This window comes from Nicotiana tabacum, chromosome 3 (assembly GCF_000715075.1).
Source record: "Nicotiana tabacum cultivar K326 chromosome 3, ASM71507v2, whole genome shotgun sequence".
In the NCBI taxonomy this organism is placed as follows: Eukaryota; Viridiplantae; Streptophyta; class Magnoliopsida; order Solanales; family Solanaceae; genus Nicotiana; species Nicotiana tabacum.
Window position 1 is genome coordinate 5,951,232 of NC_134082.1, and position 26,249 is coordinate 5,977,480.

General features: G+C 40.8%; 2 protein-coding genes across 2 annotated transcripts; both read right to left on the bottom strand.

The window, feature by feature from the left end:
- Positions 1–6,626: 6,626 nt before the first annotated feature.
- On the bottom strand, positions 6,627–8,961 carry LOC142175486 (uncharacterized). The gene is made up of 6 exons (XM_075242344.1): positions 8,833–8,961; positions 8,434–8,733; positions 7,577–8,275; positions 7,217–7,283; positions 6,846–7,123; positions 6,627–6,695 (listed from the first exon to the last, which is right to left on the bottom strand). Exons 1-6 carry the CDS (start codon positions 8,959–8,961, stop codon positions 6,627–6,629), a joined length of 1,542 nt encoding a protein of 513 aa, XP_075098445.1.
- A 384-nt stretch (positions 8,962–9,345) lies between these two features.
- On the bottom strand, positions 9,346–10,626 carry LOC142175489 (uncharacterized). Its single transcript, XM_075242347.1, has 2 exons — positions 10,359–10,626; positions 9,346–10,235 (listed from the first exon to the last, which is right to left on the bottom strand). Exons 1-2 carry the CDS (start codon positions 10,624–10,626, stop codon positions 9,346–9,348), a joined length of 1,158 nt encoding a protein of 385 aa, XP_075098448.1.
- Positions 10,627–26,249: the final 15,623 nt, after the last annotated feature.

A 26,249-nucleotide genomic window follows, 5' to 3' on the forward strand; every position in this document is an offset into this window, starting at 1 on the left:
TTCCTTCTCTAATTTTTCTCTTTTTTGCTAGTGAAGTAAGGATGCCTTTATAGGCAAAGTATTAGGGCAACAATGCTGAAAATAATTTTGCACTTTAAACCTTTTGAAATTTTGATTTTAGCTTAGATACCCCTAGTGTAACGATCAGAAATTCAGTTAAGACCTAATGACAGCTTCTGGGAAGCTTCCTATTTCAGTTATAGAGAGATTCTCTACTTACAATTCCCAAATCACCCTTAAAACCCCTTGTTATTTACCCTTCAGTTATTAACTTGGGTTAAGCTAGACCACAGTCCAAATAAACCAGTCTCTTAACTAGGTCAGTGGTGACCATAGTTACTATGAGAGACTTGAATACTCAGAAACGATTAAACGAAACCATAGAAAAAGAACAAATCCAAAACTGGAGGACAAACTCACACAATTCTGATTTTAGTCTTAAACTAACTTTAGCTAATCAAACTAAAATTAAACTTGACTAACTAAAGATAATCAGTCACAAACAACGAAAAACAAAAGAAACAAATAAAACTGAACCAAATGAAAACAGAAAGGAACTACAGTGTATAAAATTAGTGGGAGAAAGGAGGGAAAAATACCAAACATGGTGGAATGCCTTGACGACATGCGGCGTATCAATGAGAGTGAATGATTGGCTCGGAACTTGATGAACTCGTCAAACTCTGACATCCTCGGAATGAATTAAAATCAATGTCGATTGATTGTTCTCGTTAAGAACAATCAACCCGCATAGACTATAATTCAAAACGAAGCCAGGCCTTGAACAGAATCAGAAGAAGAGAGAGATTAAGGTTGAATCTTCTCAGATTTGGAATTGGGGAGGTCCTGTTGGTGTTTTTAGGAAATAGGCGTATGGATAAGCTTTGGGACGGTCTGGGCTTTAACTGGTATGAGTTTGGGTGGGTTAAGGTTTGAAGGTCCAAACTTCGATCGAATATTCGACGAGTTCCACAATGATTCGAAGGCAACAAATGACGGATTCGTTATGAGGGGAGGAAGAGGGTGCTACGGTGTAAATCTGGTGTGGATTGGAGGCCAACCACCACCGCTAGCGATTTTCGGTGGGCGGCGCACGGTGGTGAGAGGAGGGTGTGATGAAGAAGACGATACTATGTTAATGTTCTAAGGTTTTCGGACAATCTTATGTGATTAGGGTGAGGCTTTGTTGGCCGTTCGATGAAGAGGAATGAAAGGCTTAGATTGATTTGTCTTTAAGAAACTCAAAATGACGTAGTATTGGCCTGATACTACGTCGTTTGAATTGTTGAGGAGACTGAAAGGTCGGACCGGGTTGGGGCATGGTTTGGGCTAGTTTTGGACGGGTTTAAGGGTGCAATTGTTTGGGCTTGAGAGAAGTAAAATAAAATGGCCCAAAAATCTGATTCTTTTCTTTTTCCTTTCAAAATTCTTTTTAATCCCTTTTTCTTTTAAAAACAAAAATAAAAATAAAGTAAAACCTAATTTAATTCCTAACCCAAATTATCCTACCAAATTAAATTAATTAACTCTAACTAATAATTACCATAAGTAATTAAAAACCAAATTTAAAGGGAAAACTACCAATATTTCAAAAATTAAAATAAAAAAAAGCAAAAGTAAACTATTTTTTGTTATTTTTCCATTTTTATAAAATAACTAATTTGTTAATTAATCCGAAAATGTAGAATTAAATCATAAATGCAAATGCAACATCTTTTTGTGTTTTTCATTAATTAAATAAAGTTAACATGCGCAGACAAATGCAAACAATTAACGAAAATTGCTGCAAAAATCCACGAAATTGCAAATAATGAGAAAAATTTATTTTCTTGAATTTGTGGGAGTAATTCATATAGGGAAAAATCACGTGCTCACAGCTGCCCCTCTTTACTCGGAAACACGAAGAGTTTCCATGCAAAGATAACGTGAGTGGATACGAGCAATTTTTGCCCGTTTGAATACTCTGTGGAAGCATTTTTGAAAGATTTTGACCGCACCCTGCTTCCGAGGTTGCATACATATCCTTGGCTATAAAGGAATCAGGTCAGTGTAGTTTGGGAAGTTTCGGTAGCTGGGACTACCATGAAGCTGTGATTTCACTGCTGCTACTGCTTACCGAACTCCTCATTACACCATGACAAAATTAAAGAAGCTTGACTAAACTACGATTTATGCATTACAAAAATCCTATCTGTATCTTCAAAATTGATCTTGTGATTGTTGTTGTCTTGTTGACTTGTATTCTCCTGGTGAAGTCCCTTTGTTGCCAACTTGAGTTGTGATCTGAGACACTTTCCCTTTTCTTCAGGTGGACGCCTGATTGCTGAATTCGAATTATAATCTGAGATGCTTTCCTTTTCTCTAGTTGGATGCCTGATTACCGACAATTAAACTATTTCCCTTCCTTAAAACTGGTGTTGCTCTCCCTTGCTCTCTAGGTGGTCGCCTGATTACCAAAACTTGAACTGCATTCCCCTGCTCTCCAGGTGGGCGCCTAATTGCCAAAACTTTAACTATATTCCCGTGCTCTCCAGGTGGGCACCTGATTGCCAAACTTGAACTGTATTCCCGTGCTCTCCAGGTGGGCGCCTAATTGCCGAACTTGAACTGTATTCTCATGCTCTCTAGGTGGGTGCCTTACTGCTGAACTTGAAATGTATTCTTGTGCTCTCTAGGTGGGTGCTTGATTGCTGAACTTGAATTGTATTCCCGTGATCTCCAGGTGGTGCTTGATTGCTGAACTTGAACTGTATTCCCGTGCTCTCCAGGTGGGCACCTGATTGCTGAACTTGAACTGTATTCCCGTGCTCTCCAGGTGGGCGCCTGATTGCTGAACTTGAACTGTATTCCCGTGCTCTCCAGGTGGGCGCCTGATTGCCAAAATTTTAATTGTATTCCTGTGCTCTCCAGTGGGCGCCTGATTGCAAAAACTTTAATTATATTCCCGTGCTCTCCAGGTGGGCACCTGAGTACCAAACTTGAACTGTATTCTCGTGCTCTCCAGGTGGGCGCCTGATTGCCAAAACTTTAACTATATTCTCTTGCTCTCTAGGTGGGCGCCTGATTGCTGAACTTGAACTGTATTCTCATGCTCTCCAGGTGGGCGCCTGATTTCAACAAAATAGACAAAACAAGGAAAATTTTTTCTGCCCTAGTTTGGTAGCTGGGCACATGTGTGAGTGTTTGTCGAATATTTTAAGAATTTGAAAGCTAGATCCCATTATCCAGGAGGGTCCTGAAAGCTCCTAGTTAAAAATGACAGTTTTTAAAGCTAAGTTATATCTTCTAAAGATGTGACTTTTGCTAAATCTTGTTATCTAAGAGGGTCTTAAAACTACACCCCATTATCCAAGAGGATCCTGAAAGTCAAAAATCACGTATTATCCTAAGAGTGACAACTTTTACGGCTGAATTATACTACCCTACAGTAGAACTTACGCTAAATCTTGTTATCTAATGGAAATCTTAAAGCTAAGTCCCATTATTCAGGATGGTCCTGAAAGCTCTTAATTGAATCCTGTCTCAAGCATGAAAACTTTGAAGCCAATGCTAGATTTTGCTACTCATGATTGTTTTGAATTTTAAACTAGGTCCCATTTTCCAGGAGGGTCCTGAAATTTTATGATCAGACCTGTCTGGTGCTTGTTTTCCCTTACGGAGGATTTTTCCAAAACAAACGAAATTTCCTGCAGTGGTTAGTTTGTGGCATTCTTGCTGAAGGTGGCCTCTCCACTGTCGTGCTTTGTTTTGATTGGCTTCCCCGAACTGGCCAAGAACCGCTTTGACTTTCCGACTGACTTTCAACCCCCATGACCTTGGATGACCCGAATGTTCTATACCCAAACCATTGTGTTACATCTCTGACCCATCTGTTTTAACCTCTGCATATCCCACGAAATTACTAACCATTTCACTGGTGGAACTTCCACTGAACTTTTATATTCTACTTCACATCATACTATCTAGAGCAATGCCTTGGCCGCCCTGTGCCTTGTGCAACTTCGGAAGTTGGTAGTAAGCTTTGAAATCCCTTCTTATTTGCTTAAACAGAACTGACATTGGAAACATCTTAGAGAAATAAACCCAAAAGAAATGAAATGCAATGACTTTCAGAGTTAAGGATAAGAAAAATCCAAAACTAGAAGACTATCTGAAGAGGAAAAAAAAGAGACTTATCTGAGTGGAGCAGCTGGCACCAATGATCATGACATGTATCTTGGATTAATCGGCCCAATCTGTCCAACCAATCAACTTTCAGTTGTCGTACTTTGTGCCCAGAGATCTTCAAAACCCAATTTCTTCACCAAAACCTTATCCTTGTTCGGCCTGCGGTGCCCCGAAGGGTTTTCACTAACAAACCTCTCTTATTTGTTTATCTCTCAACTCACGGTCGCCTCAAGGTGCAAGTGAGGGTTTTCACCAATAAGACTCTCTCATTTTTGATTTTTCTCAGCTCCCATCTCCTTACGGTGCCCGCAAGGGTTTTCACCAATAAGACTCTCTTATTTTTTCATTTTCCTGCTTAAACCAGAGTGTTGCCCCTAACATGAATCACCTCTACTTGCTCGACTTGAAATCTCTCGTAGACTGATCGGAAGGTTTTCCTTTCGACCGTAATGTGGGCTTTTGGATAGGGTTAGAAAGAAATGGTCTCAAAAGGCTCAAAACAATTCAAATGGGTTCAAAGTTACAACTTTTGGAATCAAATTTCCTACAACAACCACAACTTCTGCCCCAGTTCCTTTGCTTGGGGACTTTTGGATTTTCATTTTGATGGGACCGAACCGTGAGGCTGCTTACGTATCCTTAAAAGGAATCGGGTCGAACGTGAGGCAACCGTGAGGCTGCCTACAACTTTGTTGTTGTGATCTTTCTTTTCTTTTTCTTCCTCTTTCTCTTCTTTTCTTTTCTTTCTTCCTTTTCCTCTTTTTGTTGTTTTTTTTTCAATTTGCTAGGCAAACGCCTAGGGTTAGTTTTATTTATAACATGATAAAAGACAAAATACAATGTCATGATATCCTACGAAATGAAAGAAATAACTTTTGAATTTAACAAATAGCCTATTATTAAAATTGAGTGTTGCACTCAACATTGATATCACATTAATGCTATTAAACTTTGAAATACAAGTCTGCATCTAAGAATGTGCATGTGAAAGGCTTTTACAGCACACAATGCAACGCTCCTTCTATTAAAAATTCCCAGTTGTTTGTATCAATTCCAGTTTTTTTCGACACTTGTTTTCTCTTTTGTTTCAAACACGCTTCCTCGCATGCTCTCCTCAATTTACTCAATTTACTCTTGGCGTGCAATTCCATTTTGGGACTGCCGAGCCTCCCTGTTCGATCACGCCCCAGCTGCCAGTAACCTTTCGTCAAGATGGACATCATAAAGCGTGCATGTCTTGGATCTGCAGCTTCTGTCCTTGCTGCACTCCTTTTGATTCCTTGAGGTGATCAATGGAGACAGTTTTGTGCTGTGTAATCCAGAAGCACGTGAGCTCAATTTACTCTTGGCGTGCAATTCCATGTTTGACAGCCTTTGTTCGATTTACTCTTGCCGAGCCTCCCTGTTCGATAAGCTGCCAGGATGGAATCGAGCCTCCCAGCTGCCTCCATGTTCGATCACGCACAAAATGCACAATGCCTTCCTGTTCGAGCCTCCCAGCTGCCAGCATCCGAAAGTTGGACAGCAGAAAACATGCATGTGCGTGCATGTCATCTGGTTTTGTGCGTATCACGCAGCTTCTGTCCTTGCTTCGCTCCTTTTGATTCCTTGAGCTGATCAATGAAGACAGCTTTGTGCTTGGTAAAGAATCACGTGAGCTCCATATACAACTGAAGCATAAATAATCCAAGCCTCCCTCTTGGAACGCACATGAGCTCCACCTACAGCTGCACCATAAAGAAATATATCCCATAGTACCTTCATCCTAGAGTATTGCATGCTTTTATGTATCCTAGATAACATTCCATGTGCATTCCACTTTTCCATTTAATTCCTTTGCTCAACAGCATGTGTTGTCTGCCATGCCTTCCACATTAAACCATGTGTACACATTATTTTAAGGAATCCGAAAATGTATTGAAGAAACACATGCTGCATTGGCCTTCCACGAGAGTGGATTATTTTATGAATCCGAAAGAAATATACAAAGCTGCATTGGCCTTTGTTGCCATCTTTTCTCGAAAACATTTTTTCTGCACATGCTAGTTGTGTTTCCAATGCCATTTACTTCTGGTTGTGGTCGAAATGAAGAGCAATCATTTTTATATTCCCAGATCATGTTTGTAAATGAACAGTGCATGTGCTATTAAACACTTCTGCACCATGCTGGTTGTATATCCAAGGAACTGAAAGCACGCGATCACCCTATGCTGGTTGGGTTTCCAATACCATTAGTCTTTGTTGTTGTCCTCGATTATTGATGTGTTTTTGTTCTTTAGCATAAGTTATCTCGAAAAGTTACAGCATGGAGTGCCATAAGCATTGTGATAACGTAGTGTCACCTGCGCTAGAGAGAAGATAGTTAGAAATACCAACCATTATATCCTCCTCCCTTAGGATTTGAATATATTGGTCAATTAAGTTGACATGCCTCATGCTCTTCCTTTTCTCTTTGATTCTTATATCCTGTCCACCTTCACCCTTAGACTTGGACATTTCAGCTTATCTTCATTAACCAACCTCCTTCCCTGTGCATCTAGATGCCAGAATTGTTGGCATTCTATTTCTCCATGATCTAAAGCATAATTAGCCAAGTGATCTGCCAACTTGTTGCCCTCCCTATGAATATGAGTAACTGTGTAATTGCCCTCATTCATTAGTTGCATCATTTCCTCTACCTGGTCAGATATGATCCATGGTGGTTTCCAGATCCCATCCATTATCTTTTTTAATAACATTGAGTCAGTTTGAAGCCATACATGAGAGTATTGTTGAAATCTGCAAAACCTTAGTGCTTCTACCATGGCCTTCGCTTCAGCTACTGTGTTTGTTGTCTCCTCAATCTCTTTCCCTACTGACTTGACTATGTCACCATTTTCATTTCTTATACAAAAGCCTATTGAGCTCCTGCTTGGATTTCCTCTCGATGCACCATCTGTATTAACTTTTAGCCATCCTGCACTTGGAAATTCCCACATGACTTTTGTAACCTTAGTTTAGGAGTGAAATTTTCCATCATAGTTAATAGATCTTGCCATTTGTGAGGTACCATGTCCATCCCAGGCTTTCTCACTTTCACCAATGCCTGGAGATTTGATGAAACTTGATGAATCACCCTGTTGGTTGTCACAACATCACCATACTTCATACTATTTCTTCTTTTCCAAAGTTCCCAGACTACGCATGAGGGGAGTGCTTGCATTACTAGTTTGAGCCTTAAGCACACATTTGCAGTCCAACATTTTGTGATTGCTTGGTGCAATGTAAGTCCCTCCACAGCTATTCCTGTCCTCTATAGAAAATACTTCCAAGTTGTCTTTGTAGTTTCTGATCTAAAAAACAAGTGCTGAAGAGATTCCTCGTCAGGCTGTACACAACACCAACATTTTGATGGCATGCAGTAGCCTACCCTTTTCAAGAAATCATCTAAAGGTAGTTTTGCTTTCCACATGAAAAATGCTATTTTAAAAGGCAGTCCCTTTACCCAAATCATCCTATAGGCTGTTCTTGGTTCGTCTCTTCTTCTCGTATACTCCCATGCTGACTTAACACTGAAATATCCTCTTGTTTTCAACATCCAACAAGGCATGTCAAGAACCTGCTGAGGTGAAGGTGGTTTGATTTTCTCCAGAATGTGTACTGCTAAATCTTCAGGAAGCATTTCAAATAGCCTGTCCACATCCCACTCACCATCTAAGGTAACATCATGTACGTTATGTACATTTTCATCAATGCCAAAGTCCTGAGGAACTAAAAAATATAGTGCCCCAAGACCTGTCCAGTTTTCATACCAAAATAGTGAGGATCCCCTTTTTGTTTGCCAAAGGATTTGATGTTCAATCAGATCTCTGCATTCCAACATTTTTCTCCAAATGTGAGACCCCCTTTTCCATGGAACATAATTTAATTTTTTACAGTATTTCTGACATACAAAAGAACTCCATAGGCTTGGTTTTATTTTGAAATTCCACCACAGCTTGCTGAATAATGCCTTTGCTACATCATGCAGTGACCTGAAACCTATTCCTCCTTCCTCAACTGGCATGCATAAGGTATTCCATGAAGCCCAATGCCTACTAGTTCCTCCTATAGTGCTGCTCCAGAAAAACTGAGCAAATAATTTGTGCAACCTATTTATCACATACTTTGGAGGGTTTACCGCTAATAGTAGATGCATAGGCATGCTTTGCAGTACATGGGATATGAGAACTGCCCTGCCCCTACTGATAATAACTTGCCCTGCCATGATTGCAGTTTGTCCATTACCTTAGTAATTAGGGGCTGATAGTATTCCAGCTTTCTCCTTGCATAAAATATCGGACAACCTAGATATATGATAGGGAAATCATCCCTATGAATGCCTGTGATCCTTTCCACCTTGCTGACCACTTCCATGTCTGTTAAATGATGCAGGTACACAGCTGATTTGGTCTTGTTAACAAGCTGCCCAGATGCAGCTTCATATGCCTTCAGCACTTGCATAATCAGCATCAGAGATGTTTCATCTGAGGATGAGAAAATAATCATGTCATCTGCATACACCAAATGATTGATCTTTGGACTCCACTTTGGCATCCCAAATCCACAAAAATACAGGTTAGTATGAAGTGCATTTAGACCCCTAGATTATGCTTCTGCTGCCAATATAAACAAAGTTGGAGATACAGGATCACCTTGTTTTACTCCCCTTGAGGACTTAAAGAACCCATGAGCTTGACCATTGATTAGAATAGAATACCAATTGTTTGAAACTAATCCAAATACAATCACTATCAACCTTTCTGTGAATCCCATCTTTCTCAGTACCTTGGTTAGGAATAGACAAGATAATCTATCATAAGCTTTGGTCATATCTAGCTTTAGGATGACATTAGGTCCAGCCTTAGTTCTAAGCCTAATGTCAGTCACTATCTCCTGAGTTAGAAGGATGTTTTCTACTATATTTCTGCCCTTAACAAAACCTGCCTGTTCCTCTGATATCAGACATGGGAGAAATTTCACTAGCCTTTCATGTACCACCCTCGATATAACCTTATTAGAAAAATTACTGAGGCTTATTGGTCTTACATCAGAAAAGGTGGTAATTCTTTTTTCTTTGGTAGCAGAACTAGGTTGGTGTGTGTTACACACTTGGGTAGTTCATGACCATTGAAAAAAGCCCTCACCATGTCGTACAGGTCATCCCCTATTATGTCCCAACAAGAATGATAGAATTTTCCTGTCATACCATCTGCCCCCAGCACTATCACCATTAAGTTCAAGTACTGCCACTTTAACCTCCTCTTTTGTTGGCTGATTAATCAATTTTGCATTCTGCTCAGTGTTAATCAGATGAGGAACATGCTCTAAGATATCAAATAATGAAGGAGTAGCTGCTTCTGTGAACTGTTCCTCGTAGTATTTGATAGCCCCTTCTGCAATTTCTTGTTCTTCTTCAATCCAGGTTCCTCCACTATTTTGAATTCTGTTAAGCTGAAGTCTCTTTCTCCTACCTCTCACTTGTGCATGGAAAAACTTAGTGTTCCTATCCCCTTCCTCGAACCAAGTCATGCCTGCCTTTTGTTGCCTATATTTCTCCTCTAGTGCAAGGCATTTGATCAATTCTGCCTGAACCTTTTGTAGCCTTTCCCTGTTCATCCCTGTAGGATTTACTTCAAATTCTGCTTCATGAACCATCACTACCTCCTCCATGCTTGCTATCTTTTGGAAAATATCTCCAAATGTAGCCTTACTCCATAATGAAAGGGCCTTCTTTAATTTTTTTAACTTGTGATTAAAAAGAATATAAGGATTTGCACTGAAATCAGCTGTCCAATTCTCTTTCACCACATCTTTAAAAGTCTCATGTTCCACCCAAAAATTCAAGAAATTAAAAGACTTTTTTATTTGTGGAGTCTCAATATCACACTTCAGATACATTGGACAATGATCAGAACCAGTCTTTAACAAATGTTGCACCTCTATTCCTGGAAATGTTTGTTGGAACTCAACATTGGCCAAACATCTGTCTAGCCTTTTGAATATACAGTCTTCCTCTGCTCTCCCATTCCACCATGTAAATATGCTACCTTTAAATCCAAGGTCGAAGAGATTGCAAGTGTTGACGCAGTGTCGAAAATCATCAATTTCATTCAATGACACAGGTAGCCCACCAAACTTCTCTTCTTAATCCCATATTACATTGAAATCACCTCCTACAAGCCATGGTGCATCCATATCCCTTGCCATTGCGTATAATGAATCCCATAATTCTATCCTCTCAATTGCATCATATTTAGCATATATCAATGTTAGGACAAACTCCACATGTGATTCAGTATGGAACAATCGTAGTGTTAATTGTTGCACCATATTGTACATAACAGTTACCTCAAATACCTCATCTATGAAAGCCCAGATCTTGTTGGAAACATTTGAAATTGCCTGTGCAAGTCCTATCTTGTTTCTGTACCTTTCCATTTTTTTGCTTGTTGCTTTGGCTCCATTAATCCTACAAATTCATAGTGATTTTGCCTGTGCATTTTTGTCAACCTTTCAAAGGCCTGCTGTGTGTTGACTGACCTTATATTCCAAATGATAGCATTCATCACTGATTATTGGATTTAGTTAGCGTTCTCCTTGTGTGCACCCCAGCTTTTGGTGCTGCAAAATTATCTTTTTGTTGCTTCTTCTTACCTTTTGCTGCTGATTTTGCCTTTTCCACTTGTGTAGGTGATAAGTCACCTTGCCTTGCAGCATTCATAAGGTGTTGGGTAGTCGATTCGTGATCCATGTCGTATCCTGATCTACCAGGTTCTTCTCCTTCTTCATTGTCTTCCTTCCCTCCTGTTGTAGCTCCAAATGCATTTTTTAGGGACCAAGGCCTTCTCTTCTCCTCGTTTTAACAGCTGCACCTGCTTTTTCTCCAATGTAACAATAACATTTACTATTTTTGTTTTTTGTTTTGGTTGTTTCTCCTTCTTTGTTGGGTTGTGTCCTTGTGGGTCTTCTTGTGATTTATGAAGTTTATCGTCTTCTGTTCCTCCAGGATCATTTACCTCTGGGCCTCTTCCTTCATAGTTTCTAATTTCTGTTACTTCTGCTATCTGATAATTATTGTTGTGCTCAACAATTTTTGATCCTCCCATTATTAAAAAATTAACAGTTGTATTATTGTCATTGGTATGGAGCTCTCTATTTACACTTTGCTCATTTAAACTTTGCTCATCTTCTTCTTTGTCCTTCTCATTTGGTTCCTCATCAGCTTGTGCTCCTAGTGGTACTTCGTTCTCCTCTGAATCGTATTCCCTTTGTGCATCCCATAGCTTGCCACCACAACTTTGCACTCTTTCTTTAAATGTCGACAATTTTGACCCTTCTGCTTGAGAATTTGGAGTTTTATTAAGTTCATTGTTCACAAATGTATCTTGTGATGGGTTTTCTCGACATGATGTATTGATCTTCACTATTCCATCTCCTGTTTTATCCTTGAAACTTCTTTCTACCCATTGTGTAGTATCGTTTTTTGCTTTTGATGCCTCCTTTCTATTGACTAGACCATTAGTCGAACCAATACCCGATGAGTTAAGATGAAAAGCTTGTGCTGCTGGATTTAGCTTTCCCTCATTATTGACCATATGTTTTGGTTTTTGCTTTGTAGATGCTTGGTTATGAACTGCTGGACTGTTTGTTGCTGTATTAGCTGCCACTATTGCCAATTGATTAACAAGTTCTTCCTCTTCATCCATCCCTTGTAATATTGCAAACTTGTTAGCTACTTGAACATGATCATTATCTTCATTGTCTACTGCCACCAATTCCTTACCACTGTTGCTTTGTGCTTCTACTTGTCTATCTATAGTGCTTGTACCCTCCTTGTTCTTATTCTTTTCAAGATGCTTAGTTGGTGCCATCTCCTTTCCATTATTATTGAGACTAGTATTTTGATTTACTACATTTCTAACTCTGTTGTCCTTCACTTCCTTCCATTGCTCTTTTGCTGTAACATTCACATTACCCACGACCTTTCCACTAGATAAAAGTATTATAGGCTATGAGTTTCCTATGTCCTGCTTCTTAGCTGTATCTGCTTGGTTAGCATTCTCCTTCTCGACATATAGTTTAGAGTGTATCCTCCAACATTCAAATTGATCATGCCCTTGAAGTTTACAATGTCTGCAATATTTAGGCATCATGTCATATTGAATTCTCACCCATTCAGCTCTTGTTTTCCATTAGCTTCATTAAATATGTCCATCATCACCTTTTTAGGCAAATCTGCAAGTAGATCAACTAGTACCTTCACCCTAGCACAACTAGGTCTAGTTTTATTAATTATTGCCATGTCTAGATGCATAGGTTTACCTACTGCTGTAGCTAGAGAAAATAGTCATTCCTTCACAAAAAAGGTTGGCAATAGACCTAGGAATGAAATCCAAGCCATTGTCTTGGGTGTTTCTTCATCTGCTCTAAACTTTGAGTCGTAAATCAATGGCCTAAGCTGATATTGATAGCCATCCCTGTCCTTTATGTAATGAGTTTTTGATGAGAAATAAAGATAGTCCTGCCTTAACGTCATTCTAATCAAAATGTGCCTATCCTTTAGAAATCCAATGTTACACTCACCTTTAATTCCACATTAAATTGGTATTAACTTACGCAGTTTTTGAATTTCTGGGCTGCCATAAGAACATTTACCAACTATTGCATATTGTAAAACTTCGATGATATCCATCCTCTCTACTTCTGCTTCTGTGAACTGAATAACATGCTCTCCATTCAATATTGTAGGTGGACGAATGAGAATTGGCTCAACTTCCTGTTGCTCATGCATTGCAGCATTTAAAGTACAAGGTTTCAAAATTTTGGAGTAATCCATTGGTTGTTTGTTGTTATTTGTGTTCCCTTGTGCACTATTAGGAGGAGGTTGGGTAGGCAGCGCAGCCACAAAAGGTGGATGGCCACCTGTCTGTGTGTTCATTGTAGATGTAATTCTTTAGCACTTTAACAACGTGACAAAGGTGCAACAGCTTTGCAAGAAAACGATGCTACTGTAATTCGAATTAGCTTCACGTTACTTACTGCCTATGGCTGTGAATCCAATTTCACAGTCTAAATTGTAAAAAATAGTAATTTCTATTTAAAATGAAGCTTAGAATTCAAACCAATCTTAGAAGAGAAGAGAACACTTTCTCGTTATCAAAACAAGTTGTTGTGTTGAGAAGTAGCGCTGGAATTAGCTGAATCGCTGAAATTGAATGAAGAACATTGTCTGCTACAGTAACTCGTGAAAATAAAATTAAGATCTACAAAAATTGACTATAGATCTGAAGTTGACCCCAATTGGGTAATATTCGTAAGGAATTTATATATCTTTTGAGACCAAGTTTTGAGACTAGTATATATCTTAGTATTTCTTTCCGCACTTTTTTTTGTTTCTTTTTTTTGTTTTGTTATTGTTGTTTTTTACTTTTCTTCTTTTTTTTCTTTCTTTTTCTTTCCTTCTTTTTTTTTCTCTTTTCATTCTTTTTCTTTCCTCTTTTTCCTTTACTTATCTTTCGCATTTGTGCTTCTGATCTTTGCTACTGATTCTGAAAGAGGGATATGAAAGGAAATAAATAAGGCTCTAACAACGGAGAAAGTGTTTAGATAGCAGAACAAAAATGGTTTCGTCATTCCAATCTTTAAAATATGCCAAGTACAAACAAATACAATTTAACCAAAGCAAATTATACATAATATCTCTTTACCGCATTGGAATTGATGGCCATTTCTACACACTTGCCTTCTATGTCTGTTAAATACAAAGCACCATTGGATAACACTCTAGTTACGATGAACGGCCCCTGCCAATTTGGGGAGAACTTGCCTTTTGCTTCTGCTTGGTGAGGAAGGATACGTTTCAATACTAGCTGACCCACTTGAAACTTCCGTGGACGCACCTTCTTGTTATATGCTCTTGCCATTCTCTGTTGATACAATTGGCCATGACACACTGCTGCTAATCTTTTCTCATCAATCAAACTCAATTGCTCCAGGCGGTTTTGACCCACTTGTCATCATCAATTTCGGCCTCAGCGACAATCCGAAGGGACGGGATTTCAAATTCTGCGGGTATTACTGCTTCGGTGCCATATACCAAAAAATAAGGAGTTTCCCCTACTGAAGTGGGAACAGTAGTGTGATGACCCAACAATGCAAAGGGCAACTTTTCATGCCATTGCCTGGAACCTTCCACCATTTTCCGAAGTATCTTTTTTGTGTTCTTGTTAGCTGCCTCGACTGCTCCATTCACCTTAGGGCGGTATGGGGTGGAATTGAGATGTGTAATCTTAAACTGTTGAGATACCTCTTTCACCAATTGACTGTTGAGATTAGCACCATTATCTATGATGATCACCTTTGGGATCCCGAACCGACAAATGATATTTGAATGCACAAAATCGACCACTGCTTTCTTGGTCATAGACTTGAAAGTTTTAGCTTCAACCCACTTGGTTAAATAATCGATGGCCACTAGAATGCACCTGTGCCCATTGGACGGTGCTGGCTCGATTGGTCCAATGACATCTATGCCCCACGCAACAAAAGGCCATGGTGCAAACATTGTGTGCAATTCAGATGGTGGAGAATGAATCAAATCTCCGTGCACTTGGCACTGATGACACTTGCGCACGAAACTGATACAATCTCGCTCCATAATGAGCCAATAATAACCCGCTCGGAGAATCTTCTTTGACAAAACGTACCCACTCATATGCGGTCCACAGACTCCAGAATGTACTTCTGTCATGATAGTTGTGGCATGTCTAGCATCTATGCATCTCAACAATCCAAGATCCGGAGTCCTTTTGTACAAAACCCCTCCGCTGAAGAAAAATCTGCTTGCCAACCGCCAAATATTTCTCTTTTGATCACCTGTGGCTTGTACTGGAGACACCCCCATCCTGATATATTCCTTGATATCATAAAACCAAGGCTCACCATCAAGTTCTTCTTCCACCACATTACAGTAAGCATGTTGATCATGGACCTAAATATGCAAAGGGTCAACATAAGCCTTATCTGGGTGATGTAACATTGACGCCAGAGTAACCAAAGCATCGGCAACCTCATTATGGATCCTTGGAATATGCATGAACTCTACTAATCGAAACCGCTGACAAAGATCATGCTAACATTGGCGGCACGGTATGAGTTTTAAATCCTGTGTTTCCCATTCCCCTTAGATCTGGTGTACTAGAAGGTCCGAGTCTCCCAAGACCAAGACTTCGTGGACACCCATGTCTGTGGCCAACCTCAAACCCAAAATGCACGCCTCGTACTCAGCCATGTTGTTAGTACGGTAGAAATGAAGTTAAACTGTAACAGGGTAATGATGCCCTGTTTCAGAAATAAGTACAGCCCCTATCCCGTTGCCTTTCATGTTAGAAGCTCCATCAAAGAAAAGTTTCCAACCTGGCTCTCCAACTGGTTCCAACTCATCAATATGCATTACCTCTTCATCAGGGAAGTAAGTCTTCAAAGGCTCATATTCTTCATCCACTAGGTTCTCAGCCAAATGATCGGCCAATACCTAGGCTTTTATCGCAGTCATAGTCACATAGACGATGTCAAATTCTGTGAGCTAGATCTGCCACTTTGCGAGCCTCCCTGTAGGCACAGGCTTCTGAAAGATATACTTCAACGGATCTAAACGAGAGATGAGGTAAGTAGTGTAAGATGACAAATAGTGCTTCAACTTCTGTGCTACCCAAGTTAGGGCGTAACATGTCCTCTCAAGGTGAGTGTACTTAACCTCATAAGATGTGAACTTCTTGCTGAGATAATAGATGGCCCGCTCCTTCCTGCCAGTGATGTCATGCTGAACCAACACACAACCAAATGAATTGTCCAAAACCGTCAAATACAGAATCAAAGATCTCCCTGGTTCTGGCGGCACCAACACAGGTGGGTTTGACAAGTACCCCTTTATCTTATCAAATGCTTCCTGACACTCATCTGTCCACTTGACCGTAGCGTCCTTCTTCAACAGTCTGAAGATAGGGACACAAGTTGTTGTAAGCTGAGCAATAAACCTGCTGATGTAATTCAACCTCCCTAATAGACTCATCACCTCAGTATTGTTCCTTGGGGGTGGAAATTCTTAGATAGCTTTGATCTTTGACGGGTCCAATTCAATACCTCAACGACTAACTATGAATCCCAACAATTTTCCAAATGGCACACCAAATGCGCACTTTGCAGGATTGAGCTTAAGATTATACATGCGAAGCCTTTGGAAGAACTTTCTCAAATCTCTAACGTGGTCAGAATGCTTCCTAGAATTTATGATCACATCATCCACATAAACCTCGATCTCCTTGTGTATCATGTCGTGGAATATAGTTGTCATTGCCCTCATGTAAGTTTCCCCAGCATTTTTCAAACCGAAAGGCATGACCCTGTAATAGTATGTTCCCCATGGCGTGATGAATGTCGTCTTCTCTGCATCTTTCTCATCCATTAGGATTTGATGATAGCCCGCATAGCAATCCACAAAAGACCCAATCTCATGTTTGGCGCAATTGTCAATCAGAATGTGGATATTTGGCAGTGGGAAGTTGTCCTTGGGACTTGCCTTGTTGAGATCACGGTAATCAACACACACTCTGGTCTTACCATCCTTCTTTGGCACATGCACAACATTGGCTAACCAAGTGGGATACCGCGTGACTCGAATGACTTTTGCATCGAACTGCTTTGTGACCTCTTCTTTGATCTTCACACTCATATTGCTTTTAAACTTCCTCAACTTCTGTTTGACGGGAGGAAATGCCGGGTCAGTGGGCAATTTGTTAACCACCAAGTTAGTGCTTAAACCCGGCATGTCATCATATGACCATGCAAAGATGTCTTTGTACTCAAGTAACGCTTTGATTATCTTTTCCCTGAGTTGCGGTTCAAGATGGACACTTATCTTAGTTTCTCTGCTATTATCGCGGTCCCCTAAATTGATTGCTTCTGTATCCCTCAGGTTAGACTTGGGGTTTTTCTTCAAAATGGCTTAATTCTTTACTAATCTTTTCAAGGGACTCATCCTCATCATATTCTGATTCATCGTCACATTCTATTTCTTGAATTGTTATTTCAGAATTAGATTTGCTTTTAAGACCGGGCCGAAGATTCCTCATGCATGTCATGTCATTGAAACCAGCTTAAAAAGAACTTGTCAAGGAAGAAAAGAAAAAAAACAAAAATAAAACTATCAGGAATGATGAAAAAGGGAAATTGCATTTCATTGAAATTGAAAGATAACAAGGTTTATACATCCAAAGTGACAGAACATAGAATCTGAATTACAACCCTGGAATAATCCAGATAAACTGAAAAAAATCAATGCAAACTACCAAAACTCCTTCCTGGTGGGGAGAGGAGTAGCCTCCCAATTGTTAATCTTTGCACTGGGCCCAAAAAATTGCACATCCGCCTTGCTAGAACCCTCTCCAGCTTCCACCATGTTCACATCGTCGAATAACTTCTCGAACCTTTCGATCAACTCTTTATTAGGACCAACCACAGAATTGGGAACTATTGTTACTGGGCGTTTCTTGGTACCGGGCCTGACAAATGATCTGGAGAGACGTGGGATGGGCTTCGGGAGGACCCATGCCTTCTGTTTCAACTTTCTAGCTCTTTTCATGTCTGCAACTGTGGGCTTGAATCCAAAACCAAATGTATCCAAGTTTTTGGGGAGAGACACCGGCTCTATGATAACTTTCAGAGACACACCCAAACCCTTGCCAAGTACAAAACCATTTTCAGCATTTTAACAGCTACCATGATTGATGCGGCGGCTACCTTCGGAATTGGAACACACTTCCCTTCTGGAATTTTCTCGACCGACACCATGTCAAAAACCTGATAGACCCATGGACCCTGGTCATCCCAACCTCAATGAACGGTACAACGGCATTACTGTGGGCACACAAATTATCCTCGTCGTGCATAATGATTTCCTGCCTATCCCATTCAAACTTTACCATCTGATGCAGAGCAGACGGGACTGCTTTAGCGGCATGAATCCAGGGTCGACCCAACAGAAGATTGTAAGAAACAACCACATCTAGCACCTGGAATTCCATAGTAAATTCAACTGGTCCGATTGTCAGCTCGAGCACTATGTCACCGACTGAATCTTTCCCTCCACCGTCAAATCCCTGAATGCAGATACTGTTCTTATGAATTCTTTTATCATCCACTTTCAACTTGTTCAGAGTGGAGAGGGGGAAAATGTTGGCACTAGAACCATTGTCGACCAGTACCCGGGTAACCACGGAATCTTTGCATTTTACCATAAGATAGAGGGCTCTATTGTGCTCAGTACCCTCCATGGGCAATTCATCATCAGAAAAAGTGACTCTGTTTACCTCAAAAATCTTTTTCCAAGTGGTTTACCAAGATTTTGTCAGGAACATGGGCCTCGTTTAGGATTTTCATCAAGGCCCGACGGTGTTCGTCTGAATGGATTAACAATGACAACAATAAAATCTGAGCACATGTCTTCCTCAACTGCTCCACAATGGAATAGTCTTGCACTTTCATCTTTCTCAAAAACTCTTCTGCCTCTTCTTTGGTCACAACTTTTTTCACTGGCACTAGATTATCTTTGGAGGTTTTAGCTTTTCTTAACTCCTCGGGGGCAAAGCATCTACCCGACCTAGTCAATCCATGGGTCTCATAGACTTCTTCTTTAACCTCTTTTCCCTTATAAGTCACTGTTACCCGTTCATAATTCCACGGTACAACCTTGTTGTTGACTATCAGTAATTAAGTTACCGACTTGATAATGACGGGATCTGTACGGGCACCCTCCACAATTACAACAGGCTTATTCGCTACTCCTGGCACAACCACTTTTGCTCTTTCTTGTTTTACTGCCACATCACTTGGGGTCCCCTTCTTGACTACTGCAGATGATTCACTGTTTGCCCCACTCAACCTGATCACTGATTTCTCACTTGTTAGCTTTTCAATGGCCTGACTTCACTAGACCGAATCATCATGACGGTCTGTGAAGGTTTCTTGGGCTCCCCTCCCTTATGCACTATTTCGATCATATTCGTCTCATGATGGGACGACAATGGGTTCTGGTAGATATTGGGCGCCTCCGGAGCTTGGACCTAAATCCGATTAGTATCAATAAGCTCTTGAATAACTATTTTCAATTGCCAAGCATTTCTTCGTGTCGTGCCCCGGGGCACCAGAACAATATTCACAACTTATAGAATGATCAAGATTTCTCGGGGGAGGATTTGGTAGTTTTGGCTCGATCGGCCTTAGCATATCCAATTGTCTCAGCCTGTGGAACAAACTAGTATAGGACTCTCCCAATGGAGTGAAGGTTTTCCTCTTCTACAACCTCTCGTTCTTAAATGCTTGATTGGGCCAAAAACCTGATCCAGGAGGGTTTCGGTAGGCTCTTGGGGGTGGATAGGCATTTTGTGGAGCTGGGTATGTATTTTGTGGGACTGGCGCACGCCATTGTGCGTGGGCCGGAGGTTGGCTGTATGCTTGGGCATGATGGACAGAGAAATGGGGGTCTGGTGGTGAGTAGTAGTGTTGGGGTGGATTATACGGGGTATGGGGGTAAGTTTGGTGGTGGGGGCGTGGCTGATGATAGTGGTGAGGTGAAACCCTGGGCCCGAACCAAGCTCCTGACTCAACTGTCGCGATATCCTCTTTTTTGTTTTTTCCAATTACTCCCCTAGTTCTATTTTGAATGGCCTAGGTGGTTGCCTTGATCGCCGAATAGCTCATGATTTTGTTTGTCTTGAGCCCTTCTTCTACCATACCGCCCATTTTTACCACTTTATTGAAGGACTTGCCTATAGCCGATACCAGTTGTCTGTAATAAGTAGGCTCTAAGGCCTGCAGAAAATAATCCACCATTTCACTTTCTTTCATTGGAGGGTCAACCCTCGCTGCTTGCTCTCTCCAATGAAAACCATACTCTATGAAACTTTCATTGTGCTTTTTCTCAAGTTTCGTCAGAGACAGCCGATCTGGAATAATCTCGAGATTGTACTAGAAGTGACAAGCGAATGCCTGGGCTAGATCGTCCCATGTATACCATCTTCTGTGATCCTGTCGGGTGTACCACTCCAGCGCCGAACCACTTAGACTTTGACTGAAATATGCCATTAGCAACTCATCTTTCCCGCCAGCTCCCCTCATTTTTCTACAGAAACCTTTCAAGTGCGCCACTGGATCACCATGCCCATCATACAAATCAAACTTGGGCATCTTAAACCCTGCCGACAATTGAACATCTGGAAATAGACATAGATCTTTGTAAGCCACACTTACCTGACCTCCCAACCCTCGCATGTCTCAGAATGACTGTTCCAGGCTTTTAACTTTCCTGAACATCTCCTCCTATTCGCGATTTTTAGATGGTTTCTCATTTTCCACAGGGAGATCAAAACGAGAAGTGTAGGAATAGGGTTCTGGAGCTTTGAAAGTGGGCTCCAGGGGGTAATATTGGTTATCATGGGCTTGGAATAAGGGCTCACTGGAGGATCTGTGGAGTGTAGCGGGTGGGGGTGCCACATAGATAGGAGTGGCTGGTGGAGGAGGGTATGGAACTGGTTTGGGTGGTGGGGCTTGTGTTGTTTGGGAGGTGGTGCTCTGGTAGTGGTGGTAAGTGGGAAATCTCGGGGATGAATCGGTAGCAGGAGGTTCCTGAGACTAAGCCAATGGAGGGATGAAGGTAGGGTTGGCGGGATAAAGTGGTGGTGGGTTCCCTTTTACCCATGCTTGATACATCTCGGCCATCTGTTATTTCAACTTATACATCTCTTCTTTCAAATTGACATCCGACTCTTCCCCCTCCCTCGAATGATCGATAACACTCGCATAAAGTTCTTGATTAGCCATGATCAACTTGTTTTTGGACCGGGTGTTGTATGGGTGAGTTGCCAGAATGCCAAACAAACTAACCACCTTCCTGTACTGGATTGTCAACAACAAACTTGTTAGCGATTAGAGCTTAACAGATAGGCAACCGCACATTTGGGGAATGAATGCACCTAACCAGTTAACCGTCTATATTATACATTTGATCGGTTGCTTGCGTCACCCCGACTTTTACTTATTTCCATTTGCAACTTCTCTCTTTCTCTTTTTCACTTATGCCTTTCTATGCTTGATTTCTTGTGGTTTTTTATTCTCTCATATTTCTCTCTCTTATTTTGTCATTGTTTCCTTCTCACGATTTCTTATTTTCTCTCTCTTTTTCTTTCTTTTCCTCTCTTGTTTTTCCTTTTTTTTTCTTTTCTCTCTTTTTTCTTTGGTTTATGATCGAATCCTATGTAGATTGCCTACATATCATGACCCCGTATGAATCAAATGAAGAGTAGTTCTGGGAGATAAGTGTAAAAAATAAATAATAAAACATTTTGGAATTTTCAAGTTTTCATAAAAATAAAATGTTTTGATTACAACGACTCATCCTACCGAATTTTAACCATAAAAACCAACAGACTCGAAAAAAAAATAACAAACTCCAACAACAGGATGAAAACACGGACTTGAAAACAAACAAACAAACTCTGGCAGAAAGAAAATACATACCCGAAAACAACCTGACAAATTCCAACAGAAAGAAAATACAGACTCAAGTAAAAATCATAAATACATCAATGCCTCAAATGCTCCTGGGGCCCGTGGGATATCATTCGGTCTCGCCACGGGCCTATATGAGAGATCCCCCTACAACCGCTCCAAATCACTCATTATCTGGCAAACAAACGTTATCACTGCAGCGAAGAAAGTGGTACGAGTCATGTCTTCGTACGCTTGGCCTTTCACGACAATGTAATCAGAAATGGCTCTGATCCTCTCTCGGATTCTACCCTTTTCCTGAAGCAAACGCCCTATCTGCTGATTTTGAGCTTCCAACACCTGAGTGTCATGATGATTTTGATTTTGCAATTGTTGTATTTCTTCCTCCATCTGTGCCATCACATCATAACAATGTTCCCTGTCAGCTTTAAAGTCCTTGGCCTGTTTGGATGCCTCATTCTCAAGGGTAGTTACTTTTCTCTTCAGATTGGGGATTGTTCCTTCATATTTTCAATTCATTTGTTGCACAAACTGTGTCTGCCCTTCTGCATTTTTCGCCAATTGGGCCAGGACTTTTGCTAGACTAGCCTCAGACTTTTCTAGGTCATCTTGACACTCAAGGGCTTTCTTTTTCAGACCGCTTATAAGCCTTTCATCTCCTCGGCTTCTCTCCGAGTTTCTAGCAGCTATTCTCATCTTCTGGATTTGTGCTTTGAGGGCTTCATTTTCCTGAATTAGCTTTTTCTTTTCACCTTCATCTGCGGCCGCCTGGATATTGTTGCCAAACTTGAGGTCCCTAATTTGTCCTTCTAACTTGCTTATTTTAGCCCTATAGCTTTCTTTTTTTTGCTAACCAACCCCACTGCTCTTGCGAGTCGTTAGTGAACTGTTGAACATGAGCTCTCTTAGCAGGTCTCTCGGGAATCTGAAACCTTTTGCCAAACCAAATAACATACTTAGGGTCTACCTCGCCTCTGGCTAAATCCCAAACCATGGCCTTAGGTTCAAGAAATCTACATTGATTCCACACCTGGCGAACTTTTCCTTCCGGAAATGTGGCCTTTGGGCCCAATTCTAAGACGTGTCTACTCAAATCCTCATCGTGGGGAATGGTTTGAAAGCTGCCCAGTTGGCGCAATACCCTGTGAGGAGCTTACGGCTGGATGCTCCGGATGCCCATAAGGAGAAGATAACATACTTCAACTGACATGTATACTGCTTTGGTGACAGGAAGCCATCTGAATGCCCACTCAATTTTATTGACAGTCAAAGAACTCAAGAGTGCAAACCAAGCCTCAGTACCCTCGGGGAAGGCAATACCCATCATTCGGTTTTCAAATTCTTCAATGCATTTCAAACCGGTCAAACTGTGGTTCATATATCCAACACGGTGGCAAAGATGCTCCTGTATCCACAATTGTAGTAGCAAGTTACAGCCTTGGAAGAATTTCCCCCCTTCCCGACCAATGGTCAAAGCTCTATAAATCTCAGACAAAATTAGGGGAATCAAGGTACCATTATCTCTCTTGATTGCAACATCAACCATTCCCACGAGGCCCAATTCTATGTTGCCATCGTCTCGTGGACAAATTACAGTACCCAAGAATGCTACTATAAAAACTAAACCTCACCTTGCCTCCCACTTATCTTTATTTCTGGCATGAGTCAAACCAGTGTTCGGTGCTTCAAAGCCTTGGGGGTTACCATAGCGATGATACAAGAACTGGAAAGTGCAATACCCTTCAGACAAACTCCCATCCTGAACGTCCCGTCTAATACTCAACATGTCGAGAAATTTGTGTGGAGATACCGGTCTTGGTGACACAGGGTAAAGACTTCTAAGGTTTCCACTGAGGCCGGCGTAACCCGCAATTTCCTCTAGCGTGGGTGTGAGCTCGAAGTTAGAAAAGCGTAATACATTGCGGGGCAGATCCGAAAAAGGTATCAGGGCTTCAATCACGTCCAATCTTGGCTTGATGTTCAAAAGACCGGTAAGGCCACCCAAAACTTTGACCACAGTTTCTCTATTGTCTTTCCCTAAATCGTTCCACCACATGTGGAGCTGTAAGGGGATCTTTTTAAGAGCTGAGAAGGGTTCATTTTAATCTGTGCTCATCCTGCACATTTATTAGGGTGATATTAGTTAGGAGCAAAATTAAGACTCATTTTGACTCAAAAAGTTATCACTATTATTCAAAATTTTCATAAAATATCCGGCTTTGCCAATACGGCCTTTCGGCACTTCAAGGAAGAAGATCTTAAGGTTGTGTTCGTTAACCGGTCAAAACCTTACAAAATGACCAAATGCGGCTGTTCTTGCAAAAATAGCCTTTCGGCGCCCTTTTGGGGACATTCGGCTATTTTTGACAAGAATGGAATCACCTTTCTTATTTACAATAAAAATAAATTTTTTGTTCTTTTGGGGCTATTTTTGCATGAGGGAAGTTGGACTCGATGGGGGTTGCCTACGTATCCCACATCCGGTGAGAATCAAACTGGCGTAGTTCGGGCAGATTTGACGAAAACAAAAACCAACTATTTTTGAAAGTAAGAACAATAGAAATTTTTTGTCGAAATTTTGGCAGAGTTTCAGTATATTTGTTGGACACTGATTTTTCAAAAACAGACAATTATCTCTCTCAGCCCTCACATGGACTTTTCCTTTCCAACTCTCCTCTAATCATTCATAAACCGGTCAGCATGCAAACTCGGAACAAATAAATGCACAAGTAGCAAGTATGATGTATCACAATGCTCTTTTCATTTCGGGTACACCTGTCCTAGATAGACCCAACCCTTGTGTTGAGTTTCCAAAGTCAAATGCACGTGATGCAAACAAACGTTCGTACTAGAGATCCGGCATGAGGCTTTGTTATACTAGGTTTAAAACCTGGGTTTATTGTTCTGGACCTGGCTTACCGGGAATACAGAAGCTTCACCGGCTTTGCAACTTGTCCGAACCTCGTTCTAAAATGGTATAAGACTCTAGACAGAAGAGAAGTCACACGAAGTGCACCCTTCTCCATGATTTAGAAGACTCAGAAACAAGAAGGGTTTCGTAGCAGTTTATATACAGTTCACAGAATATCAAAGCAGTAATAAATAAAGCCAATTATAACAATTCATCTAAGCTCAAATTCTGAACCCTGAACCAGAAGTTCTGGGTTCGTTCCCCAGCAGAGTCGCTAGAGCTGTCACACCTCCTTTTTACTACACCCCCGGAAGGGTATAAGGGAATTTTTTCAATTTAAGTGACAATCGAAACGGGATTATTTATTTATTAAAAATTCAGAGTCGCCATTTGGAATAATTTATAGTGTCCCAAGTCACTGGTTCAAATTCCGAATCGAGGAAAAGATTGACTCTGTATTACAGTCCGTGAACCGGAAATCCGGGTAAGGAATTCTGTTAACCCGGGAGAAGGTGCTAGACATTCCCGAGTTTCGTGATTCTAGCACGGTCGCTCAACTGTTATAGTTGGCCTATTATTTGATTTTAAAACACTTTTGAACCTATGTGCATTTTAACTTTAAACCGCTTTTAATTATTTTAAGGAAGTTTTCAACACCATCTAAAACATGTCTTTGGACCGTGCCACATGAAATGCACCCGCAATCCGAAACACATTTTATTCAACATTGTTAAAATTTGGATTTGGGTCACATGAAATGCACACCCGAGTTTAGGAAGGTAATATCATTAAAATAGCGCGCCTAAAGCAACTACGCATTTTTAACTTTGCGAGGGCCATGGAAAATTTTCTAAATGGCGTGCCTCGAGTTCTAAGGATTTAAAAGAAATAAATAAATGAGATCCACGCATTTGAGGTTTTATTTAGCGCGACGCACCTCGACTTATTTTAAAGGAAAACAAAAAAATTTGAAGGGGTCATAAGCTATTTGTGTTATCTAGTACAACTCCCCTCCACTAATTGATTAAAGGAGCAAGGAAAAATGTCACCACTGTTTAAGATAAAAGTTTGAACCAATTTTAAAATAATAAATCCATGTTCAGGCCAGCCTTATGAAAGAACATTTGCATTGAAGAGAGAAAACGGATTTAACTATTTGAAAACAATGAATGGCTCGTGCCATAATTAAGAGAACCAAAAGCATTAAGGGGGTAGGCCCAATAATGAAAAACCTGCGTCCCTGCTTTGCAAATATCCTGGCCCAAATTAAGGAGAAAGTAGGAGTGAGACTCGAGTTCGAGTCTCTTGGCATGCATTCAAGGTCAGCAACAATTAAAGAGGGTGTCAATATCGAACCCAGCTAACTACCAGAGGCAAATCAACATTGAACCTTCACGCTTGGGCCCAAAATGAGCCCAATTTGGTGACGACAAGGACGTCCCAGAGCAGATAATACGCAAACCAATTCTGATTTTCGAACGCCATAATTGGGCCAGCTTTTAGGCCCAATTCTGAGAATCAAAACTTATGCAAAATCAATTAAATGACAATCAACCAAAAGACCATATGAAAATATGAAATTACAATA